Below are 23,716 nucleotides of genomic sequence, written 5' to 3'. Positions count from 1 at the left end.
AGACTATCCCCCAATTTAACTGATCCCCAAAGGTTTTTGATTAAATAGCGGAATAGAAAATATGATCCCAAAAAAGTGTATGTATATCACACGTACACAACCACACTAGGCCCCAATTACTATTGTTTGTACCCCTAAAAGGCTAGATGAGGAGTAGGGGGAGTATGGAACAGGCAGCACCCTCAAACCTTCAGTATGAGATTGAGTTCACTGCACCCCACAATGATTGTGTTCACTGCACCCCACAAAGATTGTGTTCACTGCACCTCACAAAGATTGTGTTCACTGTACCCCCCAAAGATTGTGTTCACTGCACCCCACAAAGATTGTGTTCACTGCACCCCACAAAGATTGTGTTCACTGCACCCCAAAAATGATTTTGTTCACTGCACCCCAAAAAGGATTTTGTTCACTGCACCCCAAAAAGGATGTTGTTCACTCCACCCCAAAAAGATTGTGTTCACTGCACCCCAAAAAGATTGTGTTCACTGCACCCCAAAAAGATTGTGTTCACTGCACCCCAAAAAGGATTTTGTTCACTGCACCCCAAAAAGATTGTGTTCACTGCACCCCACAAAGGATTTTGTTCACTGCACCCCACAAAGGATTTTGTTCACTGCACCCCACAAAGATTGTGTTCACTGCACACCAAAAAGGATTGTGTTCACTGCACCCCAAAAAGATTTTGTTCACTGCACCCCAAAAAGATTGTGTTCACTGCAGCCCAAAAAGATTGTGTTCACTGCAGCCCAAAAAGATTGTGTTCACTGCAGCCCAAAAAGATTGTGTTCACTGCAGCCCAAAAAGATTGTGTTCACTGCAGCCCAAAAAGATTGTGTTCACTGCAGCCCAAAAAGATTGTGTTCACTGCAGCCCAAAAAGATTGTGTTCACTGCAGCTCACACACAGAAAAATGGATGTGGATCACTGACACCTGCCTATCTCCAATCCCACACCACACAGCAATATCGATTGTAGTTTGTAGAACACAGTTTCCCTAAAATTCAGCAGACTCTGTCCCTAACAGGATTGAGAAGAGATCGTAGATCAGGATTGAGTGCAGACCCCACCCCCCACACAGCAATATCGATTGTAGTTTGTAGAAGACACTGACCCTATATAATTCAGCAGACTCTATCCCTAAAATGCCTACAACTCGCCCTGCCTAAACACTCCGACCTGTCCCTCAATTCTATCCGGACACAAATGGTTTTTTCCTGCCTATCTTTCCCTAATCAGCAGCCAGCACGTTGATGTGTGCTCTGTCCCTGAATCTAAGCAGCATAATGACGCCGCTGCGGCTGCCTCGAACTTATAAAGACTTGGTCACATGCTTCAGACGGCCAATCACAGCTACTGAGACATTTGCAGGCATGGCTGGGATGGCTTAAGGCACACCAGTTAAACGATTGTTGATTGGCTGTTGAAAGCCCGCCATGAAAAGAGCGCCAAAGCATGCAAAACCCGGAAAACGACCGAACACGGATTTTTACCCGAACATACAGTAAAGTGTCCGTGTCCGTGTTCGGGTACAAAAAATCCAATTATTCGGTACGAACACGAATAATACAGTCCGTGTTCGCTCAACACTAGTGTTAAAGTTTACCTGTCTGTTCCATTGTTAAATTTTTTTTTTTTTTTTTTTTTACAAACAAGGTTGCTCTTTATTGAAAAAAATTCAGTAAAAAAACAGTATACAACACACGTGTAGCCAGTGGCCAACATCAGAAACCAATGGGAAAAAAAAAAAAAAAGAACGCTAACAGCGCACAAGTAAGCGTGGTGGAAAAAACATTGCAACATACAGTACAGAAAATGCAAATAATAAGTATCAAGTATAGAATCGGCAGATCATAGAACAAAAAGTGCAGCAAGGGGAAGGGAAGCTAAATCGCATCATCCACCCAAGGCTGCCAAATTTTTTCGTATTTGTGGGGACAATTTCTAATATAAGTTTATACATGGGGAGAGCCCCATTCACAAGGGCCACCCAGGCAGACAGCGTGGGGGGGGGGGGGGGGGAACCCCAGCGAAGAATGATCTCCTTCCTAGCATAATACAGCAACAAGGAAATCATCAACCGTGAGTACTTAGGAGCGTCTAACCTTATCAGGAGTGCCAGTTCCGGGGTACAGGTGACAGTGAGGTGGAGACGGTTGTTCAGAAGGTCAAACACAGCACCCCAAAACTCCTCCACCTCTCAGTGGAGGGCAGTCTCAGTGGAGTGAAATAGACACTGTGCAGAAATTTAGTATGAATAAGTTTGTCTCTAGATGCGATAACCGAACCATGATCCAGGCAGTCCCCCCCACTCCTCATCTAGGGCAGGCAAGTCCGAAGACCAGCGCTGCCACAGACACTCCAGGGCAGGAGAGTCCGTAACCAAACAGGGTAGCGTAAAGGGCAGAAAGAGACTTGGGTAACTCAGCTTGCGCAAGGACATCCTCCAGAAGATCAGTCTGCAGGACCGGGGTGGTCAGAACTGGGCATGAACCGCATGGCGCAGTTGGAGGTAGCGGAAACCTATCTGGCGGGGTAGAGCAAAATCCGCAGATGAGGGAGCGACGGATTGCCCCACAGGAGCTGATAAGGGGACCAAGTGTTGGGCTGAAGAAACCACGCTCTAGCAACCTTCCAAACCCGGAGCGTAGTCCTGGTGGGGAGGGGGAGAGACAGATGAGCACCCGCGCCCCGGTAGGCCAGGTTGCCGAGACCCGCCAGGGAGCCCAGACAAGCAGCCTCCAGGCACGTTGCCGCATTCGACCGAGACCCCGCAAACCACCAATGGATGATGACCAAAACAGCCGCCCAAAAGTAAAAAAAATTTAAAATGAGGAAGGGCCAGGGCCAGGCCCCCCCCCCCCAGGGTCCTCGCCTCCGGATCCAGTGGGAACAAACGACTTGGACCAGTTAATACGTATCCCCGAAAAACCACCGAAGGAGTCGAAAATGGCCAGGGCAGCCTGTAGGGACGAGGACGCATCAGCTAAATAGAGCAGGGTATCATCGGCATACAGGGACACCTTCTCCTCAAGGGGACCAATCCGCCCGCCACGGACAGCCTCCGAGGAGCGTAGCAAGGCTGCCAGAGGCTCCAACGCCAGGGCAAAAAGACCCGGCGAGAGCAGACACCCCTGCCTCGTCCCCCTACCAAGCGGAAAGGCAGCAGAAGCGGCACCGTTAGTGCGAACTCGGGCCAGCGGACGATGAGAGCAGGCGCAGCCAACCCATGAAGCGAGGGCCAAACCAAAAAACGGAGCACAGACCAGAGATGAGGCCACTCGACCAAGTCAAAGGCCTTTTCCGTGTCGAGGGAGGCCACCACCCGCTGACCCAGATTAAGGTGGGAGGCAGAGAGGTTCAGGTGAAGACGGCGGAGATTAATATCCGCCCCCTTCCCTGGCATAAATCCGGTTTGGTCCACATGCACAAGGTCCTCAATGACCGAGGTCAAACGGATGGCCAAGACCTTGGCCAAAAGCTTGGTATCGGCAATCAGCAGAAATATAGGACGGTACGAGTCACAGTCCTCCTGGTCCTTACCCGGCTTAAGGATTAGCACAATGAGGGCCTCCGAGAAGGAGTCCGGCAAGGCGTCCAGGTCCGTGAACCGACCTAACAGCTCCACCAGCCACGGAGCCAGGGATTCCTGATAAGAGGAATCAAATTCCACAGGAATACCATCCGGGCCCGGGGCCTTGCCAGACTGCATCCGAGACAGAGCCGTCTGGATCTCCTCCAGCGTGATAGGACCATCTAAGCGGTCTCTAGCCTCATCATCCAACTCCGGGAGCGAAACATCGGCCAGAAAACCCTCCAGGTCATCCGCACTATAATTCACCCTAGACGTGTAGAGAGCATGATAATAATCTCGGAAGCAGCCATTAATCGCAGGGAGTTCAGACAACATGGTGGCACAAAGTGACCGGATCCGACCAATGTGCGTAACGGGAGTCTGTTCCCTCGATAGCCAGGCTAGGAGGCGCCCATTCTTATCTCCATGTTCAAAGATGCGTTGGGCCGTATAGGATCCACATAGGACTCCTCCGCAGAGCGGGAGGTTCGCTTCCAATTGTTCAGATTGCACAGAGCTTCTGCGGGCCGCCGCAATATGAGTGATATACACCCCCCCCCCCCGGAGCCAGGCCTTGAAAGCATCCCACAGAACCAAAAGGGTCAGAGTGCTCCTCATTGCGTGACCAAAATTGGGACAACTCAGCCAGCAGGGCAGCAAAAATAGAGGGTTCCATAATCCAGTATCTAGACAGCCACCAACCCCCACCCGACCTCTCAGACACCCGGAGGGAAAGCAACAAGGGGGCATGGTCAGATATGCCCCGAGGTAGAATAGAGGCAGATGTGACCATTTGAACGACCTCCATAGGAGGCCAGAGCTAAGTCTATGTGGGAGAAGGTCCGATGAGAGGCCGAGTGACAAGTAAACGCCCTATCCGACGGGTGTAAGCACCGCCAGACGTCCACCAAGGAAAAGGCGGACATCCAGCGGGCCAAGGCGTCAGACCAGACCGAGGGGGGATGCAGGCGGTCCAGATCCGGAATGGGGGACATATTAAAATCACCCAGCAATAATACAATAGAGACATCAAACGAAACAATCAATCAGTTGCAGTATAAAGAAAGGTATGGTCAACAGGAGGGGGCAGATACAGACCCACCAAAAGAAAGGGCACAGAGTGTATGGTAGCATATAGCGGCCGGGCGGGTCGGTCTGAACCTCCAGCAAATGAAATGGCAGGGACCGATGCACGAGGACACTGACCCCCCTGGCATAACTGGAATAGGTGGCATGGTAATGAGAGCCCACCCAGGCCCGCTTGAGGCCCAGGGTACGAGAGTACAGCAGGTGAGTTTCCTGTAAGATACAAATGTGCGGGGCATATCTGCACAGGAAGGTAAAGACCAGGGAACGTTTAACCGCAGAGTTCATACCCCGCACATGCCAAGAAATCACATCAACCCTCGCCATGAAAAACTGAGATTTCCAGCAGTAGCAGGATAGGCATACATCACCACGCCACTGACAACAGGAGGGCCAGGCCGCCCGCCCACCGCCCAGGCAGCAGCAGGGGCCAGGAAGAGGGCCTCAGCCACACTAAGGCACACAAAGAGCAACCATAAAAACAAAACTGACAAAACAAACCACCAAACCTATACAAACCCAAAAAATGTTGGTCCCCCCCCCCCACCCCAAAACAGAGGTAGGCATGGATCCCCAAACCCCACAACAGTCAAGTCAATAAAGTTGCGTGTAACCAAGGGCCAACAGGCACCAGGGTGAAACAGTGCAAGGCACAACAGGTACCAATTCGGTGCAGCTGCGTGGTGCAGCCGAGAGCAAAAGTATCGGATCCAAACGCTTGAGTGAGGGAGGCCAAAGCCAGCTATCCATCCGACTGAAGGAACAGGACAATATTCCGGAGAGATCCAGGCCTCGGATGCCCAGAAACAGGGTCACCGCAAGCTGCCGCAAGCAGGACTTCAGGAACACAAAAAGTACAGGGAAAGGAAGAATCACAATGGCCAGCGGCAGCAGCTCAAGGAGGAGGACAAAGAAATCCCGATCATCCACAGGGGGGGGGGGGGGGGGGAGGGGAGGGGCAGTTGCGGCATCCTCGGCCCGGAACTCCAGCGCCCGCACTTTAGAATGTAGGACCCGCAGGGAGGCCGAGTGCTCCGTCAGAGTGTCCTCCACGGGGCCAACATGCTGCTCCACCTCGGTGAGACGGGACCGGATCTTGTCGAAGTCCTGCCGCATCAGGCACATGTCCATCTGCACAGCCTCAATCTTCGTGGTAAGTGCCGATTGACAAGACACTTATGGCCGCCGTGACGTCTGGGATTCCGGGTGGAGGGGTGTCAGCGTCAGCCTGCGGATCCATCTGCGAAGCCATGTTGGCAGAGGCCGCGGTGGCTGCGGCCTAGTCTGTGCGGGAACGGAAGCCACAGGGGAGTGCAGCGTCTGCGGGAAATGGAGCTTCTTCCCTCGCTGAGGATGGGCGGAGGACTTGCTGGGCATGCAGAAGGCCGAATTGGGGATCAGTGAGTAAAAATCAAGCCACAGATAAGCAGGATAAAGCACTCTGAGCTCTCAGCAGGCACGTATGCTCAGGTCGCCATCTTGGACACGCCCCTCCATTGTTAAATGTTAATGACCTCACATTGTTCTGTCCAGATGGCTAGATAATTAGTTTAGTTTCTGTATACACTTTCATCTGCATATGCTACTGTAATCAGCCAGAGGGGAGGGATTGTGTACACTGTATGGGAGTGTAAAACCCTGTTCCTATTGGATTGTGAATGTCACGTCCAGTCTTCAACAAGGTCCACCTCGTCGGTTACCTTGTGGGTGAAAACTGTATACAAGTCTGTTTCTTGTTCAATAAAGTGGTTCTAGAGTTACTTCACCCTCAATCTAGAGTCCTGTCTCTTATTGGGGGAATATGCTACAAGGGATTGCTATGGTCTTCCATACTCCCTTAGATAATCACTAAGCTCTTGCAAGAGCTTGTTCTGCTGCCCTCTCTGGGGAAAGAGATTCACCCATGGGAACCTGGAGCCTTGTCGTAGGTCCAGGGTGGATAGATGGTGAGACCCTAACCATGCTGCGGCGGTTTGTGGGGTCTTAAGTGGTTACGGTGTCTGGTGGAGTGCTTGGAGCCCTCGGGAAGCACTAGAAGAATCTGTCAACGGAGGTACCCAGTCAAGGGTGTCCCGTTCCGTTACATCTTTGAATTCAACCCTCTGTAGGTTGATCATTTTCATCAAACAATGGGGCATCCTTTCATCCCTAAACACATCACCCAGTCCATTTCAGTATAGATATCCTGCATGATATTTTTCCCCATTGAGATCTGACGTGTTTTCAAAGTGTTCCTTTAATTTTTTTGAGCAGTGTACATTTTGCTACTATTTTTTGATGAGCACTGTACGGCACTGATGAACACTCTGATGGGCACTATAGGATATCAAAAGGGCACACAGAATGTTGAAAAACTCACGATCGGTGTGAGGAGAGGTGAGCTGCACCGGGTATGACCCCGATTTGTTTGCAAAGTGATTGCGCCGTCATTGGACAGAGCGATCAAGTGGTAAAAGGCCGATGCGATTGGCCCTTTAACATGATCTGATGAGCTGTGTCCTGCGGACCCAGCGATCACAGACACTTCTGGATGCGCGTCCCAGGAGGCACGCAAGAAGCGCAAGCATGGGATGCCATTATATGACTGCATCCCAGAACTAGCCAAACACGCTGTAGCCGTCATTAGGCTGTAGTGCAGTCGGCAGCTGGTTAATGATTTGTTGGTGTATGCCATCTGCCCACCATGCTTTTTTCACCTTTATGCTGTCTAAATATTTCTGGACCATATCACTTTTGAGCCATTGTGGAGCATTTGGGGCTGTATCAATACCATCACCATTATGGCCATGAGCTCCCTCATGCTCCCTTCTATACACCGAGCTGAAGGTATTTACATTTGCATTCTCTTTGACCCTAGTCACCCACTGTAGATTATTTTGTTCCCAACTCTTCCTGCAGTGCCATTGCTCCAGTCAATTTCTGGGTAGTTAAAATCCCCCCATTAGTATCACCTTTCCAGCCCTCTCGCTCTCTGTGCAAGGAGCAGAGTCTCCACCTCCACCATTAACACTTGGTGGCCTATAACAAACTCCAATGAAAACCTTTAACATACACACACCCCCATCCGCAGTTCCACCAATAATACTTCAGCCTCACTTTCTAACTAGGTTCTCATTCATACTCGCTTTGAGATCACTTCTCACAGAGACAGACACCACCCCTTCTCCGATTTTCCCTGCCTTTCCGAAAAAGCATAACCAGGAATATTAATAACTCAATCTTGTGCATAATGAAGCCAAGATTCAGCAAAACCAATTAAATCCTAATTCCCTTTGTGCACCAAAGCTTTCACTCCACCTAGTTTGCTTGGGAGACTTCTAGCACTGGTGAACAAAAACTAATTCATGGCCACATTTTGTTCAGTACAAATCACACCATTGCCAATGGTTGTAACATGGGAACCTTCTTATGTGCCATAGCTCTCCCCCCCCCCCCCCATCTTTCCCCATTCCATCCACCAATAGTGACTGACCCCTGTCTGACCTGTCTACCCCATTAAAATCCCAATTTATCTTCCCCCCTAAATCCTAGTTTATATACTCTAGCCTTCCCATAACCCCACCCCCCCCAGCACAGCAGACCCCCTTCCATTTAGGTGCAAACCCATCTTTAGCATATAATTTGTACCCTAATGAAAAGTCAGCCCAGTGCACTAGAAAGCCAAGTCCCTTCTTACACCAGGTCTTTAGCTCCAAATGTCCCAGTGTTTCCTTTGTTGGGCATGGCATAGGCAAGATTTCAGAGAATATCACCTTGTTGAGGTCCTTCCCTTAAACATGCAGCCTGGTTCTTTAAAATTGATTCTTAACTACCTACTTCCCAAGCCCATTCTTACACTTCTTCACTCCTACATGTAAAAATCTACATTTGCTAGAAAATTACTTAGAGCTGAATTTTTTTTTTTTTTTCTTAGCAGAGATCCTATAGAATAAAATGGTGTGCATAGCAATTTTTTTTATGTCACCTGGTATTTGCATAGCGGTTTTTCAAATGCAATTTTGGAAGAAAAAAAATTGCCCAATTTTTTTGTATAATGTGAAAGAGGTTAAACCTAGTATAGATACCAACATGTCACACTTTAAAATTGCGTCTGCCCGGAGAATGGCAGCAAACTTTGGTGCTTAAAATTCTTCATAGGTGACGCTTTGAACGCCTTTACAGGTTACCAGTTTAGAGTTGCATAGAAGGTCTAGTGCAAGAATTATTGCTTACGTTTGCGACAATACCTCACGTGTGGTGCGATCACTGTTTACATATGCATGCGGGAGTAAGGTATGCGTTTGAATTTGCACGTGAGCATGGTGGCGCTTTTGATTTTAGTATTTTACACTTTTATTTTTGTAATAACTATTACTATCACAGGAGATAAAATATCCCTTGTGACAGCATGAGTTGCGACAGGTCCTCTTTTATGGAGAGATTTGGGGGCTATTAGACTCCAAATCTCTCCTCTGGCCCCCCATTCAGCTGATCAGATTGGGATCATTCCAATCGGCTGCTTCTCTGGCCACTGGTGGCCAGGTAAACAAAAGACACAAAACTGGAAGTGCGACGAGCCAGAACCACAGGGGTGATACGTGAGGTGCACAGTGGGCCGATGAGAGACAGCAATAATACAGTTCATCGGTTTACTCACGGTTAGCAGAAAGCCTCCCTGGGCTGGTCGCACAGTGAAGAGGAAGACAGCACGAAATCCTCCGGGGCACGCTCTGTGATAGGGAAACGCCAGCCAAGATGGTGGTTGAGGTGCCCGTGATGACAGGGGTGTTTAGAGTGCTTGTGGTGGCTGGGTCCCTTGATGGTATTTGTCGTGACGCCAGTACCGTTAATGGTGGTACAACCAGTTGTAATAGCAATAGTGAAGAATGAGGTAGACAGTGGTAGGATACAACTCACAACTTTTACTGTGACTGGTTTTGATTGCAGTACAAACATCCAGATAGAATACAGTCTCTAGGTAAATAGAGGAATTCTGCTTATCCACTGTTAATAGGTTTTAGTAATGCTGGACTCAGGCTGTGGTTCAGTATAATGCTCACTTGTTTCTGATCCCTTTAGAATCCAGTGACATTTGGTGAGATTGCCAGTGGCTAAGGAATCCTTCACCTTTATTCTCAAAGGTCTTTCCTGCCGGTTGGTGGCTTTTACCCTTTGATTTGAGCAGTTCCAATTTGTCCCTTCTTAGGACTGACCTTCACTAACCTCTACATGGTGCCTTTCTCCACTGACTGACTTCCTGAACTGAACACTGACCACAGATAAACCTGAGCTGGGATAGATATCCCAAAGTGGTGCTATCCCCATCTTGTGGTGGGAAGTATGAAGCACACTTGACCAGCCTATGAACAGGGATTAAACAGGTGTAGCAATGCACATGCAAAATATAGCAATGACAAAGAAATAATACATTTGCAGTTCCCACATGTCATGAGTGGGATGCTGCAGAAGTAAACACTTTTCGCTCCCAGTTTCCAGGGTTAGAGAGGGGAACGTCCGTTCCTCTCTCACTGTTCCAGGCAGCCATTGCTGTATCGCTCCAGCCTCCATGATCGGACCAGAGAGCCCAGGTGTGGAGGTGGCAGGAGGGGGGGTGGTCGCCCCTCTGCCACCTGCAGAAGTGATTGAGTGGCTAATTATGCACTTCTGGCAAAAGAAAAAAAAAAAAAAAAAAAAAAAACGCTGGCTGCAAAAAAAATGATTCCAGGATGATGCCTGTAGGTCCCGGTATTACCACTGAACCCCATGGACGTGCGAATAGGTCAATTGTGGAGGGGGGGGGGTGGTTAAAGAGCCTCCACCTTCCATGTATTCTGTCATTGGTTCCAACATGGACCAAGACAGCTGGGTCATGCCTAGCCCCTTCTAGTAATTTATAAACCCCGGTTTACCACATGCCAAACCCTGGCACCAGGGAGAAAGCATAACTATTTGGTTGCAGCAATCCAGGCAACAAATTAGTCCTTATAGAACCCCACATTACCACTAACTGTCTAGGCCTACCTGCACTACCCTCACCACCACTACTAGATGGACTGCTCTCCCAGCTGTTAGGGGTAGCAGTGACATCTAAGGCTGCCACCTCTGAGCTTGCCACCCCATCTTCACCCAACTTGGCAAATTAGAGTGCCTTCCTTGCCTGTGAGCCCCTACCACTCCATCTGACTACAGTAACCCATCTTACTACCTGATAATCCTGAAGTACACCTCCACATCAAGCCTACTAAACAGAGGTTTAGAGGACCCCTTTCAAAGTTGTCAAATCTGCTCAGTGTTGCAATTTGCTCCTCCAGATCTCCAATGTGAGCTTTCTGAAGGGCATCAGTAGTATCCATCCTGGAGAGTTGCTCTTTTACTGTATACATGTGGCACACTGCACAAAACCTTCAGCCTTGCTAGCATCTCTTATTTCAGTTACTTACAGGCAAAAGACTTGTTGTAATCTCGTTTTAAACTCTGGGTTTTTAACTCCCCACTTTCAAATTCCCGGCAAGCAAAAATGTGCAAGCTCAGAAAGGAGTTCCACAGAAAGTTATATAATACCTATAGCACCTGGGACCAATTAACCACTCCCATTAATTAGCAGACTGAAGGTGGGGGGGGGGGGAAGTGGTCTTTATTCAGCTTCCTGCTCATTGAACTTGGCATTCCTGGGGGCAGCCATGTACCAGTAGCCTGGGCTTTCCTTGGCTTCTAGGAATGAGGACAGCTAAAGGTGACGCTACACTACTAAGCTATCTTCCCTGACCACTCATACAGATTTGATCATTACAGTACATTGGTCGATTGGTGCAATAAACCCAATACAAATGTCCTGTACATAAAACACACCAAGCCTTTTTTTTTTGTCTTTCATATGCGAAATCTGTGAGAAGGGGTACACATGTTAACATGAAAAATATATGCATATAACATGAAAAATATATGCATTCAAATGATTACTAGATTTATACAAACATCAAAAAGGTTATCGTGTGTCAGGTTTGAATGATATAATCACGTTAGATGCTGAAAGTGCTCACAATTAGCATCTAGAGACTTGATTCCGGCAAACTACTGCATGTACATTGACTACAGTGTCCCACAGGAATTGCTCTGCATGAGGTTTCAATTTCCTCCCATAGTGCATTCAGTGTAGATGGTTATCTACAGTATACCACAGATAGAAAATCGAGGGGTGTCAAGGCCGGGGTGCGTGGAGGGCAATCCTCTCACGTGCACATTGTTTGACAGATGCACATTGTTTAACAGACTTATGCGTTGAGCATGTAAACATTTCCAATACCATATCTGAGGAAACAGAACTTGTTGCTGTGCAATGCCTTCCAGATCTTTGCTTGTGCACATCACACATAGTGCCATCAGTTTCAAACATAACACAAATTTGTACGATTGTTAGTCATGTTGGTGGTTCTGTACCAAACGCACATCTTCCTTGTCATTGAACTTCACACACATTTTCAAATTTACAATCCCACTTTAAAATGGTCTCGTGTGGCTCGAATGTCAAGCATATCTCTGCAATTTTCTTTGACTCTTCTCCTGACGGCAACAATGATGGGACTGACATCATTAGGGGAAAGATGATGCTACACATTGATGCCATAATTAAACTTGGGTTAAAAAAAAAAAAAAAAAATTGCCATAGATACTTAAGGTGTAAACATTTTTTGGATAATTTTATAGATTTCCTTTGGGCAAAATGTTAATTGAATGTGCAATTAAAGTGACAGCGCTGAAAATGGCTTGGGCAGGAATGGGGTGAAAGTCCAGTATTGAAGTGGTTAAAGGAAATGGACATCTTTCAAAATTTAACTAATGCCCCGTACACACGTACCAATTGTCGGCCGTAAATATTCGGCCGACGACCGATCGTAGGCTTGTTAGTATGATGCTTCCGACAGCGCATTTTCGGCTGAACAGAATCTGTCATGCAAGCATTAAAATTTTTGTTGGCCAACACCAGAACGGCCGATTGTTCGCCAGTCAGTACAGATTTCGGCCAACAGACAGCAGATTTGCAAGACTGGGCATGCTCAGAAAAGAAAAGAGACACGGAAAGTTAACATCACATGACATCACTTCTGCAGTTGGCTTTGATTGGCCGACAAAATTCGTGTGCAGTCTTTTGCAGTTTTCAACAGACACGACAGCCCTGGACAAAAGACAGCCGATCGTTCGGCCGACGATCGGTACGTGTGTACGAGGCTTTAGCATTACATCACTGATCAACATTCTGCTTGACAATTCCTTACCTATAAACCTGGAAAATGGCCAGATCAGATTTTAAAGTTTTGTCTCATATCAACTGTAATGGGGTTCAGAATACCATTCAGAACGGCAAACCTTCCACAAACCAAGGTATGTTCTGCTCAGCCACAGTAAACTGTCCTTTTTAGATACATTTCAAACAATGTCAATCACTACAATCAAGAAACAATCAGGTGTTCCTAAAGCATACCAGGCATTATTGTTTAGTTTCAGCAGGGGAACACATGGGAACACCGGGGGGGAACACCGGGGGGGGAACACCGGGGGGGGAACACCGGGGGGGGAACACCGGGGGGGGAACACCCCTCCCCCCCCCCCCCCCCCCCATGACCTTTACAGAGACTGCTGACATGATGCGAGATTGTAAGGGGTCATCAGAATGTTAAGGAGACTTCTCTAAGCCACCAATGTGTAACTGCTGGAGGCACCAATTTATTGAAACCACTGATGTACTGAAAGGCGTAATTAGAAACCCTGGAAGTTACTATACAAAATGATTAAACAGGCCCAGAAAACTTAAAATTTGTGGAGGTTGTCTGGTTGATCCCCTGTAACAAGCAGCATAACTTTCTTCAGAAACCTTCGATGGTCAGCCAGAAGTGGAAAAGTTGGATAGTCCTGTTAATCACTTTGCTGCAATGCATTTAAAATTTTGTTTATTTCAAGATGGCGCCAGACAAGTTCCACAAACAAACAATCTGCAAGCTGTGAACACCACTCATTGAAACCATTGTGGAATGAATTTAAAAAAAAAAAAAAAGGGGGGGGGGGTGAAGAGTTTACGGAGGTGAATTCTAAACAAATACAGGGTATTGTACATTTATTGCATTTTTAGGAGACATCTTACCTTCTGGAAGTCCACAAAACGAGACTTATTCGTATCCAGCGTAAACCTTTGCCTGTTTGCACAGACTGGATTTTTGCAGATAGTTGGCTGTGTGTACTTGAACTGCTGCTCCACATCTTTGATTACAGATTGGCAGTCCATACAAAGGAATGTTCCACTGACAAGTTCAGGGTGTACAGGATGAGTCCTCACCACTTGACCACTAATGCGTAGTAATGTCCCAATTTTTAAAGAACTGAGTTCACGTATCCTACAAAGTTAAGAGATACTTAAAGCAAAATATTAAGAGTGGGTGCGAAAACTTTAATACCATGTAAAATATATTAAACATGTTGGAGTATGTTCACAAATAAACCACACACAGTTTTCAATCCACGTCATGATGTAGCATTTATTTTGGATATTTGCAAAAAATAAAATAAAAAAAAAAAAAAAAAGTGTGTATACATCCTTAGTGCAGCTAAAAAGCACAAGAGGCCTGGTTATTCCTCTTAGAAGTAGGAAGCCAACAAGAGATCAGTTTTATCCCAAAGTGCATAATTAATGGCAAAACTACTGTACTTACTTTTGTCGTGCAGGAAAGTCTGAAAACGCAACATAAAACTCCTTATTTGCTGGAGTATTGCCTAGTTGTCGGACAAAACTACGGAGAGCGCGACAAAGGTGGGGATATACTCTATAAAAACAAACACGGATACAATGGTCATTTTTTTATCATTTAGTTTACCTAATACAACTGATATAAAGTAAATAGTGGAAAAAAAATTCTTTCAAGAAATACAATTTTTTGTATATTGCATATCACCACATGCTTTTTAATGACAAACCAGGGAATGTGAAAGCATAGCTTATCCACCCTTCTGCTGGTCTATCCTGTCTGGAAATGACCATGCCAGTGGTGGGGGTAGGTTTCTCCCATCAGGGTCCAGAAGCTTAAACTAACATTTCACCCAGAAAGGAAGACAAAAAATAAAAACAGTTCCAATCTGCAATGAGTAAAGCCTAGTACACACTAGTATTGTTTTTTGTTTAACCCAGCAGGGCTGAATGAAATAAAACCAAAAGCTCAGGAGGAGCCACTGTGCTAACTATCCGATGTTAGTACATCAATCTCCTCTCCTGTTCCATTGTGCTCTGACGGGGTTGGGGTTGCCCCCCAAACTCTCCAGCTGATTGGCAGACCAGACATGCCCGATCGACAGAAACTAGCTTCTGTTGGACCAGCTTCAATACACACGAGCCAAATGTCGAATGGTTTCTATTTAACCAGCCGATCCTGCCCAGTATTTGGCCTTTGTGCACTTTAGTCAATGAATTTAATCACAAGATAGCTGAAATATTCCCCACCTTTTTAAGGTTCTCCTGTGCAGTAGTTCTAACACAGATAAACCATATTACTTGTACATAAAGGTGTTTGCCATGTGTGCTTTAGGCACCAAAGCACTCTTTACCATCATTGGCACTGTGAGGGAACATGCGATGTGCTAGGAAGCAGAGAACATTTGTGAATTATAGCATACATTAACCATTTCTGGACCAAAAGATTTGCCCCTTAATGACGAGGCAGTTTGTGATTATTATTTGTTATTTTAATGGACAATTGCGTGGTCGTGTGACGCTGTACCTAAATAAAATTGATGTCCCTTTTTCCCCACAAATAGAGCTTTCTTTTGGTGGTATTCGATCACCTGTGAGATTTCTATTTTTTGCGCTATAAACAAACAAAAAAAAAAAAACACATCAAGTTAAATTAATTTTATTTTCATCCTTTTAAGCCAATTTGTATTCTGCTACATATTTTTGATAAAAAAAAAACCCCAGTATGTGTATTTAGATTGCTTTGCACAAAAGTTATCGCGTCTACAAAGTAGGGGAAAGAGGTCTTTTTTACTAGTAATGGCGGCGATCTGCGATTTTTAGTGGGACTGCAACATTGCAGAGGACAAATCAGACCTCTGACATTTTTGACACTTTTGGGGGGACCAGTGACATCACTACAGTAATCAGTGCTAAAATATGCACTGTTAACCCAGTGGTGTTCAAAGGGTTAAGTGTGAGCCTAGGGCAGTGTTTACTAGCTGTATGGGGGGAGGTACATGTGAAATGGACACAGAGACCTGTGATCCTATATAGAAGGATCACAGGCGCTCTGATCATTTCAGAGAGAACAACGGTCTGCTGGGTTTACAACAGCAGGAGCAATCGCGGCTGCCTGGTGGCAATCGGTGCCGCCGGTCCCATGGATTGGAATCCCTGCTGCCTAGTGGGGGCGGACACGATCCCCCAGGACCGCTCTCACGAACCGCCGTACAGGTTTGGCTATTAACGCAGCCGAGCCAGCCTGCCGCAGTATATATGCTGCGGGCAGTCAGCAAGCGGTTAGACAGAGAATTTATCTCATTTCAGTTCTTGGTGAAAAATCTCCTCCGGCACCCGGTTTGTGAAACAGAGAACATTTGTCTCAGAAAGAGGAGAGGAGAAGGGTTTTCCTCTGAGAACAGCTGAGATCTGTGTAGAAGGGGGTGAGCTGCCTGTGATCTTGTGAGATAACTGATTACAGAGCAGCTGAGCTTAAAAAGTGAAACCAAAGTTAAAGACTGTGTAATTACAAGAAAATAAGTACTGACCGCTGGCGCTTTTTTGGCACATTCTTAAAACATGTATTTTGGGCACTTTTTATTGCTCATTTTTCCATTGAACATGCAGTATTTTTTTTAATACACATCTGCTAATGGTTTTTTTTTTTTTTAATTATGCATTTTGCTGCTTTAGGGACCCATGCACACTGGCTTAAAATCATTGCTTCTACAGTAGTTTTGCCTGTGGAACAGCTTAATGCTATCCTGTGTGTCCATGTACATTAGGATTACAGGCATATTGTGAGCCCAGCGTTTAGAGGCAAGAAAGAAAAACCCTTCTGGTTTGCGTTTTGGATTAAAGCTTTCGGGCGAAAAAAAAAAACATGCAAAACTCACCTAAATTATGTACAAAAATTGTTCTATATAAACGTTTTTTTCTGCCAAGGGAATGGACTTTAACACGCTGGTGTGGAGAGGGTGAGGAGACCCAAGGATTGTTCTTAGTGCACCTTCACAATGCAATGAGTGGCTTTTCCATTTAACCACTTGCCGACCGCCGCAAGTACATTTAACGCGGCGGTCAGCCCCTCCTGGGCAAAGTGACACACATTTATATATATATATATATATATATATATATATATATATATATATATATATACACACACACACACACACAATCGCCCGCGAGCCAATAGGGGGCGAGCGCGCGCCGCCGGCACGCTCCCACCCCGCTCGTTTCCCTGACAAGACCGCGCGTGTGACCAGCCGACCCGATGTCCGCCGGTCACTCACGATCGTCCACTGCAGAGGGAGAAAGGCAGGCGGCTAATGTAAACACAGCCGCCTGTCATTCTCCCTGGTGTAACTGCAGAGACTATACGATCCTGCTATGTAGGATCATATGTCTCTGTGGTTACATGAAAAGCCACACCCCTTTACAGTTAGAACGCCCCTAGGGACACACTTAACCCCTGCATCTCCAATAAAGTTAACCCCTTCCCTGCCAGTGTTATTTTTACAGCAACAGTGCATATGTATAGCACTGATTACTGTAGTAATGTCTCTGGTACCCCCAAAAGTGTCAAAAATGTCAGTCAAGGGTCCGATCTGTCCGCCGCAATGTCGCAGTCCCGAGAGAAAAAAAAAAAAATGAAGTGAAATATTGTTATTTTTTCAAAATTGTTGCTATTTTTTTGTTTACAGCGCAAAAAGTAATAATCGCACAGGTGATCAAATACCACCAAAAGAAAGCCCTGTTTGTGGGAAAAAAAAGGACGTCAATTTCATTTAGGTACATCGTCGTACGATCGTGCAATTGTCCGTTAAAGTCACGCAGTGCCGAATCGCAAAATACCCCCTGGTCTTTGAGCAGCCAAATCCTCCGGGGCTTAAGTGGTTAATATGCGTGTAAGTGCAATAGCTTGAGAATGGAATAAAGAGGTGTTTTTTTTTTTAAACGGTATCACACTAGTGCAGTATATTTCCCTCTACATACCCTTACCTTACTGATTGCGGGTGATTGGAGGATTGGAGAAGGGGACTGCACATCCAGGGGAATCCTTAGGGGGTGCCTATCTGGGACCAGCGCAGTGTGTGATTAGGAGGAAGTGACGGCCGTTCCAGTGGAACCTTTGGGGGGGTTAGTAAACACGCTTTTGTGCCTCATCCATGAGAGTGGGTAGGCATTGCCCTCTGGTGAGTTCCCACTTTCTCTGGATCCATCAACACACTGGTGGAGGATTGTGAGGTGGTTCATTTCCACTGCATACTGGATACCTGTTCTTTCTTCTGGAGTTTACTACATTTATTTATATACTCTGTCAAGACTGTGCATGTTTGATGGACTGTGGTCTATTTCACTTCCTGAATATATTTGACCATGTTATGTTTGCACTACTAATGCCATTTTTTCTCTAAGGATAAGTTAGTGTTTATGATTTACATTTGCTAGCCATTAATGGCACCACAAGCATAACATGCATTTTGCGTGTGTTTCTGGAATGCACACAAAAGTGTAGATTAAAAAAAGTGCCAAAATACAGGTTACAAAAGCACCAAAATGCACATAAAATGGCACTTTTCCACTGCAAGTACCGGCTCGGCTCTACTCGGCCCTGCTTGCTTTTCCACTGCGGTACCGCATGGTATAGTGTCGGAACGGTTCGGTACGGTATAGGTTTGCTTTTCCACTAAAGTAGTACTAAAGTTAAGTGGGTGGGATAACAACGGGGTGGTGTAATTCTCTGACCCATCAGTGGCTAGTAGTGGCTGCATGCAAAGGATTGTGGGATATGGTACCAGTTTGGTACCTGTTGGAACCACAATCGAGTAGGTACTGTTTTTTCAGAGCCGTACCGTACGGTTCCATGCAGTGGAAAAGCAAACCTATACCGTACCGTTCCGACCCTATACCATGCGGTACCGCAGTGGAAAAGCACAAAAGCGCGCCGAGCCGGTACGGTTCTATGCAGTGGAAAAGCGCCAAAAATGTGCTAAAATGCTTTTTAAAAAAAAAAACACGACAAAATGGGTTTTGAAAAAAATTAGCGAAAGTGCGTTAACAAAAACTGTACCAGTACCAAAATGCATCAAAAAAAAAAAAAAGGGCCAAAAAAGCCATGTTAAAATTATTTTGGGCATGGAGCATTGTGCATTTGTTCAAAGCACATTTTGGCAAGTTAATAGGGTATTTGTCAAATGATAAGAATGTGTGGCAAAATGCATGTCTGCTATCTGCATTTGATGTGCCAAAAACAATGAATAGCACCCAAAGCGTTATTGCGTATTTTAACACAATTTTAGCGCAATTTTAGCGCAATTTGAAACTGCGGCACAATTCTGCATTGCTCAGATGTGAATGGGGGGCATAAAAAGACAAAAAATAGAAATTATATATACATACACCATTTAGATCAATCTTTATGTTCGCCGTTGCTGATATTAGGAAGAAAGAAGCCTTCTTCCTCACACCACAGCTGCTTCTCACCCAGATTCTCCACCACGGGGCTGGAAAATCTAGGATGGAGATATTTTATAGAGATGGCCAGTAAGGCTGGGTTCAAACTGGGATGGCTTCAAAGCCTGACTCTGAAGCCGCCCCATGCAGCATGACCTCAGCGTGGCTTGCAAACGACTTCTCTAATAGAAGTCAATGCAAGTCGCCCCCCCCCCCCAAAGTAGTGAAGGAACCTTTTTCTAAGTCGGAGCGACTTGAGTTACTCTGATTAGAACGGTTCCATTGCACTGAATGGAGTGCGACTTGTCAGGTTGCTAAGTCGCCTGACAAGTTGCCCCAGTGTGAACTGAGACTAATGCCCCGTACACACGTGCAGATTATCTGAAGACTTTTGTCTGCAGACTTACCAAAACCATATAATATGAGGTCAAACCTAAACACTTTCAATTTGTATGCAATCCGGCAGGACCTTGCACTACATAGAAAAGGTAAATCTGAAGACAAAAGTCTTCAGATAATCTGCACGTGTGTATGGGGCATAAGATGTTCAGATCTCACCTTCATAAACCGGTCATCTAAGTGACAGAAGGGTGTGCCCTGTGATGAGAAGCAAACATGTTCTCCACTCCTCATCTTCCTAAACTGGCACACCTGAGATAAGCTGTGGTCATGAGGATCTCTGCTTTTCTCTTTCATAAAACGGACACCTATATCGTTCACAACAGCCATGTGTATTACCAAAACTCAAGTTACCTGTAATATTCTTCTTGTATTGTGGTTGCAAGCTGTTGATTGTAATATTCCATGTCAGTAAAGTTTATCACTAAAGTATTTCTTTCTGGCCTAAGCAACTCTTCTGCTGCGGACACATACAAATTATTTCCATCCTTTCCTTTGCATCTGTAATAGAAAAAAAAAAAAAAAAAAAAAGATATATACACATCCATAAAATTTAGTGGACAGTGCCTAAAACAAAATGCATCTTTTCATCTGCTTCTGAAATCATACCTGTCCCTTCCAGGGTATATGTATTTCTCTCATACCATTGAAGCCTGCAGTGCTTTGCAGCCACAACCAAAAATTTGTCTCAGGGGCAATTTCTAAAGCTCTTGCATTTTATTTTTGTTTATAGCGCTTAAGAAAATAATGGACTGAAAGTGCATGATCACCACTACACTTTCTCCATTGCCATCTGTTTGTCCCCTTGCTGTGATGGTAGATGGGACTTCCAGTCTTTCCATTTAAATATGGGTGTAAAAATATAAACAAACAGTCTTATAAAAAGGTGGACTAATGCCTCGTACACACGCATCGATTATTGGCCGGGAATTTTCGGCCAACGTCCGATCTTCGGCTTGTTAGTATGATGCTTTCGACAACCGACTCCAACTTTTCGGCCGACAAAATTCTGGTGTGCATGCTATATAATTTTTGTTGGCCGTCAACACAACGGACGGTTTTCCATCAGTCCGTACAGATTTCGGCAGACAAAAATCTGATGAGCAAGACTGGGCATGCTCAGAGAATAAAAAACACACGGAAAGTAAACCAGCACATGACATCGCTTCTGAAGTAGATTTTTGTTGGCCGAGAAAATTAGTGTGCAGTCTAGGCACATTCCAACCAACAAAACACCACTCTGGACAAAAGACGGACGATCGGTCGGCCGATAATCGTTGCGTGTGTACGGGGCTTAAGCCTCTAAGCACAAGTATAGCAAACATGTCTTACAAGTCTAAGGAGACCCTGTTAAAAAAAACCCACAACACTGTCTGCTGGTAGGCTGGCTATACACCATACAATGTGATTGTATTTTAGATCTACCAAAACTACGTAATAAAAGAAGAATCTAAATTTATACAAATGACCATCAAGACAGAAAGGCCCTTGAACTACATAGTGGATTCTATGTCTAAAAAGTACAGATTGTATAGTATATAGTCAGTCTCACACATACGAAGGCAAAATTTACTCTGTCAAACAGCTCTAGTAAAATGCAATACATTACAAAAAGCTTCCAAAACCAGGCATTAAATGTAATTGAAAGTTATCATAGCACACAGAGGAATACTTTAAGCAAAGTACTGAGAATACCATTCATACCTAGGGCAAATCAGACTGCCTCTCATTTACCAAGATATTTTAGGTTTATGACCCCAGTGCCTGGATTTCTGGCTACCAACTACTATATAGGATTTTTCATCAGACATGAGCCACCCATTTACATTTAGACACATACATAAATAGTTATTTGCCTGCTTTATTTTAATACAATGCTTCTTTTGGGAACTTGGGAGTGTTTTGAATGGTTACTGCTCAAACAACTTGACATAGCTCTAGTACGGTTTGGTAATAATAATAAAAACTCTAAGCAGAAAAACACTTGAGATCATTTCCTGAATTATACAACTTACTCTTCCAAGAACTCCAAAAAGAGTTTTTGACACTTATCAGACAATTCATCTTTCATATGCTGGCCTGCTGTTTCAGTTGCAGCTGGGTCACCTAATTCCATGATATCCGACTACTGAAGCACACAAGCCAAACACACTGGGAATACTTCAAGCTGACTCACTCAAGTTTAAGTTTTAGTACTTAGGGTACCTCCCCAGGTCAATTACCAATTATTGTAATTTAACCCATTGGCAGCAGACTACTTTTTTAAAAAAAAAACTGAAGTAAAGAAAGTTTAAGCAGGAGAGATGCAGTTGCACATTGCAACAATTCCAGTTTTATTCTATGGGAAAGTGAATCAGTTCTGATTGCTTGATGTGAGCTCTGCCTTTGCTTTAAGCTTTAATATTTCTAAATCAGCTCATCAAAATGATGGAAATTAACAAACTTATACACACAGGTGGATTTATGGAAAGAAAAACGCACACTGAAAAATAAGCTCAGTGTGTCATTTTGTTAAGCCCTGTCCTTGCATTTGATATTGAACAGCTTTACAGTTGACTTGATCTTGGCATATCTGTCACCTCTGAAGTGAGATTTTAGAATATTCAGGAAGCTTCTTACCACCAGAAGGATAGAATACAGCTTGAAAATGTTCAGTCAACTTTTACACTTAAAATATAATTTATACTATACCAATAAAAATAGACAGTTGGGAAAATAGCATCCTAGAGGGAATTTAATTAATGTATAACTGGTAAATAAATATAGAATTATGCAAGGATTTCTGTACCCTTAAACTTGTATAATAATGGCATACTCACTTGGAGACATGCATTTTGTCACATGGGGTGAGTGAAAAATGTAATCAAGCTTGCTTTGGGTCCATAATTACAGATTAAAGCCCCGTACACACGCAACGATTATCGGCCGACCGATCGTCCGTCTTTTGTCCAGAGTGGTTTTTTGTTGGTTGGAATGTGCCTAGACTGCACACGAATTTTCTCGCCCAACAAAATTCTACTTCAGAAGTGATGTCATGTGTTGGATTGCTTTCTTTGTGTTCTTTCTTCTCTGAGCATGCCCAGTCTTGCTCATCAGATTTTTCCCTGTCAAAATCTGTACTGACTGCACGAAAATCGGCCGTGCTTTGACGGCCAACAAAAATGTTATAGACTGCACACCAGATTTTTTTCGGCCGAAAAGTCGGAGTCGGTTGTCGGAAGCATCATACTAACAAGCCGAAAATCGGGAGATCGGACGTTGGACGAAAATTCCCTGCCAATTTTCGATGCGTGTGTACGGGGCTTAAGGCTGGGTTTACATGTATGCAAATTGGATGCATTTTGCACCGCATCCAATTCGCATGACAATGGAGCCGGTTCACACATGCCTGGGGTGGCTGTGGTGCGATTTCAAAAAGGGTCCTGTGCATTTTTGGGTCATGTTCAGGTGCGACTTCAGGCAATATTTTGCTATTTTGCACCTGAATCGGTGAACAGGAACGCACCAAACCCCGGACTGCAAACCACAGCTCAACATATGTGAAACCGGCCTTAATGAAATTTAGCCAAAATTGCCCTCTAATTTGCCCTGTGGCATCACAAAGCATAATTGGAAAAACAAATAATTTATAGCTGCCTGTGGTCAGGGCCGGCGTTAGGGGGGGGCAAACTGGGCAACTGCCCAGGGCCCCAAATGTCCAGGGGCCCCGTGTCACTGTCAGTCAGGGCCGGACCGGGCAGACCGGGCAGTGTCCCGACTCCCGGTGGGCCGCGGCGCTCAGAGTCATCAGATACAGTAAGAAGACGATCCCTCACTGCGGGCGGCCGCCGGCCGGTGTACTTGCCAACTACACTGGCTCCGCGGCCAATCAGCCTTCTGCTCAGGGGGGGTGTGAGTCACACCCCCCTGAGCAGAAGGCTGATTGGCCGCGGAGCCGGTCCGGAAGTCAAGGTGTGTGTGTTCCTTCCCGCGGCCGCCGATGATCACTGAAGCCGCTGCAGATG

At 45.4% G+C, this 23,716-nt stretch overlaps 1 protein-coding gene across 1 annotated transcript in view; it reads right to left on the bottom strand.

Annotated features, from left to right (window-relative positions):
• The window catches only part of LOC309556310 (maternal DNA replication licensing factor mcm6), a gene marked incomplete at both ends in the record, with an annotated part of 172,602 nt that extends 150,774 nt beyond the window's left edge, over window positions 1-21,828 (bottom strand). The window contains 4 exons of the mRNA XM_082258753.1: window positions 13,776-14,025; window positions 14,341-14,451; window positions 20,067-20,213; window positions 21,728-21,828. Of these exons, the coding sequence (XP_082114879.1) occupies window positions 13,776-14,025; window positions 14,341-14,451; window positions 20,067-20,213; window positions 21,728-21,828 (609 nt within the window). The remainder of the gene's footprint in view (window positions 1-13,775; window positions 14,026-14,340; window positions 14,452-20,066; window positions 20,214-21,727) is intronic.
• Window positions 21,829-23,716: the final 1,888 nt, after the last annotated feature.

This window comes from Pelophylax lessonae, assembly GCF_965119305.1.
Source record: "Pelophylax lessonae genome assembly, chromosome: 5".
Taxonomy (NCBI): Eukaryota; Metazoa; Chordata; class Amphibia; order Anura; family Ranidae; genus Pelophylax; species Pelophylax lessonae.
Note: the sequence above shows the minus strand (reverse complement) of the source record. Positions and strands in the feature narration are given on the sequence as shown.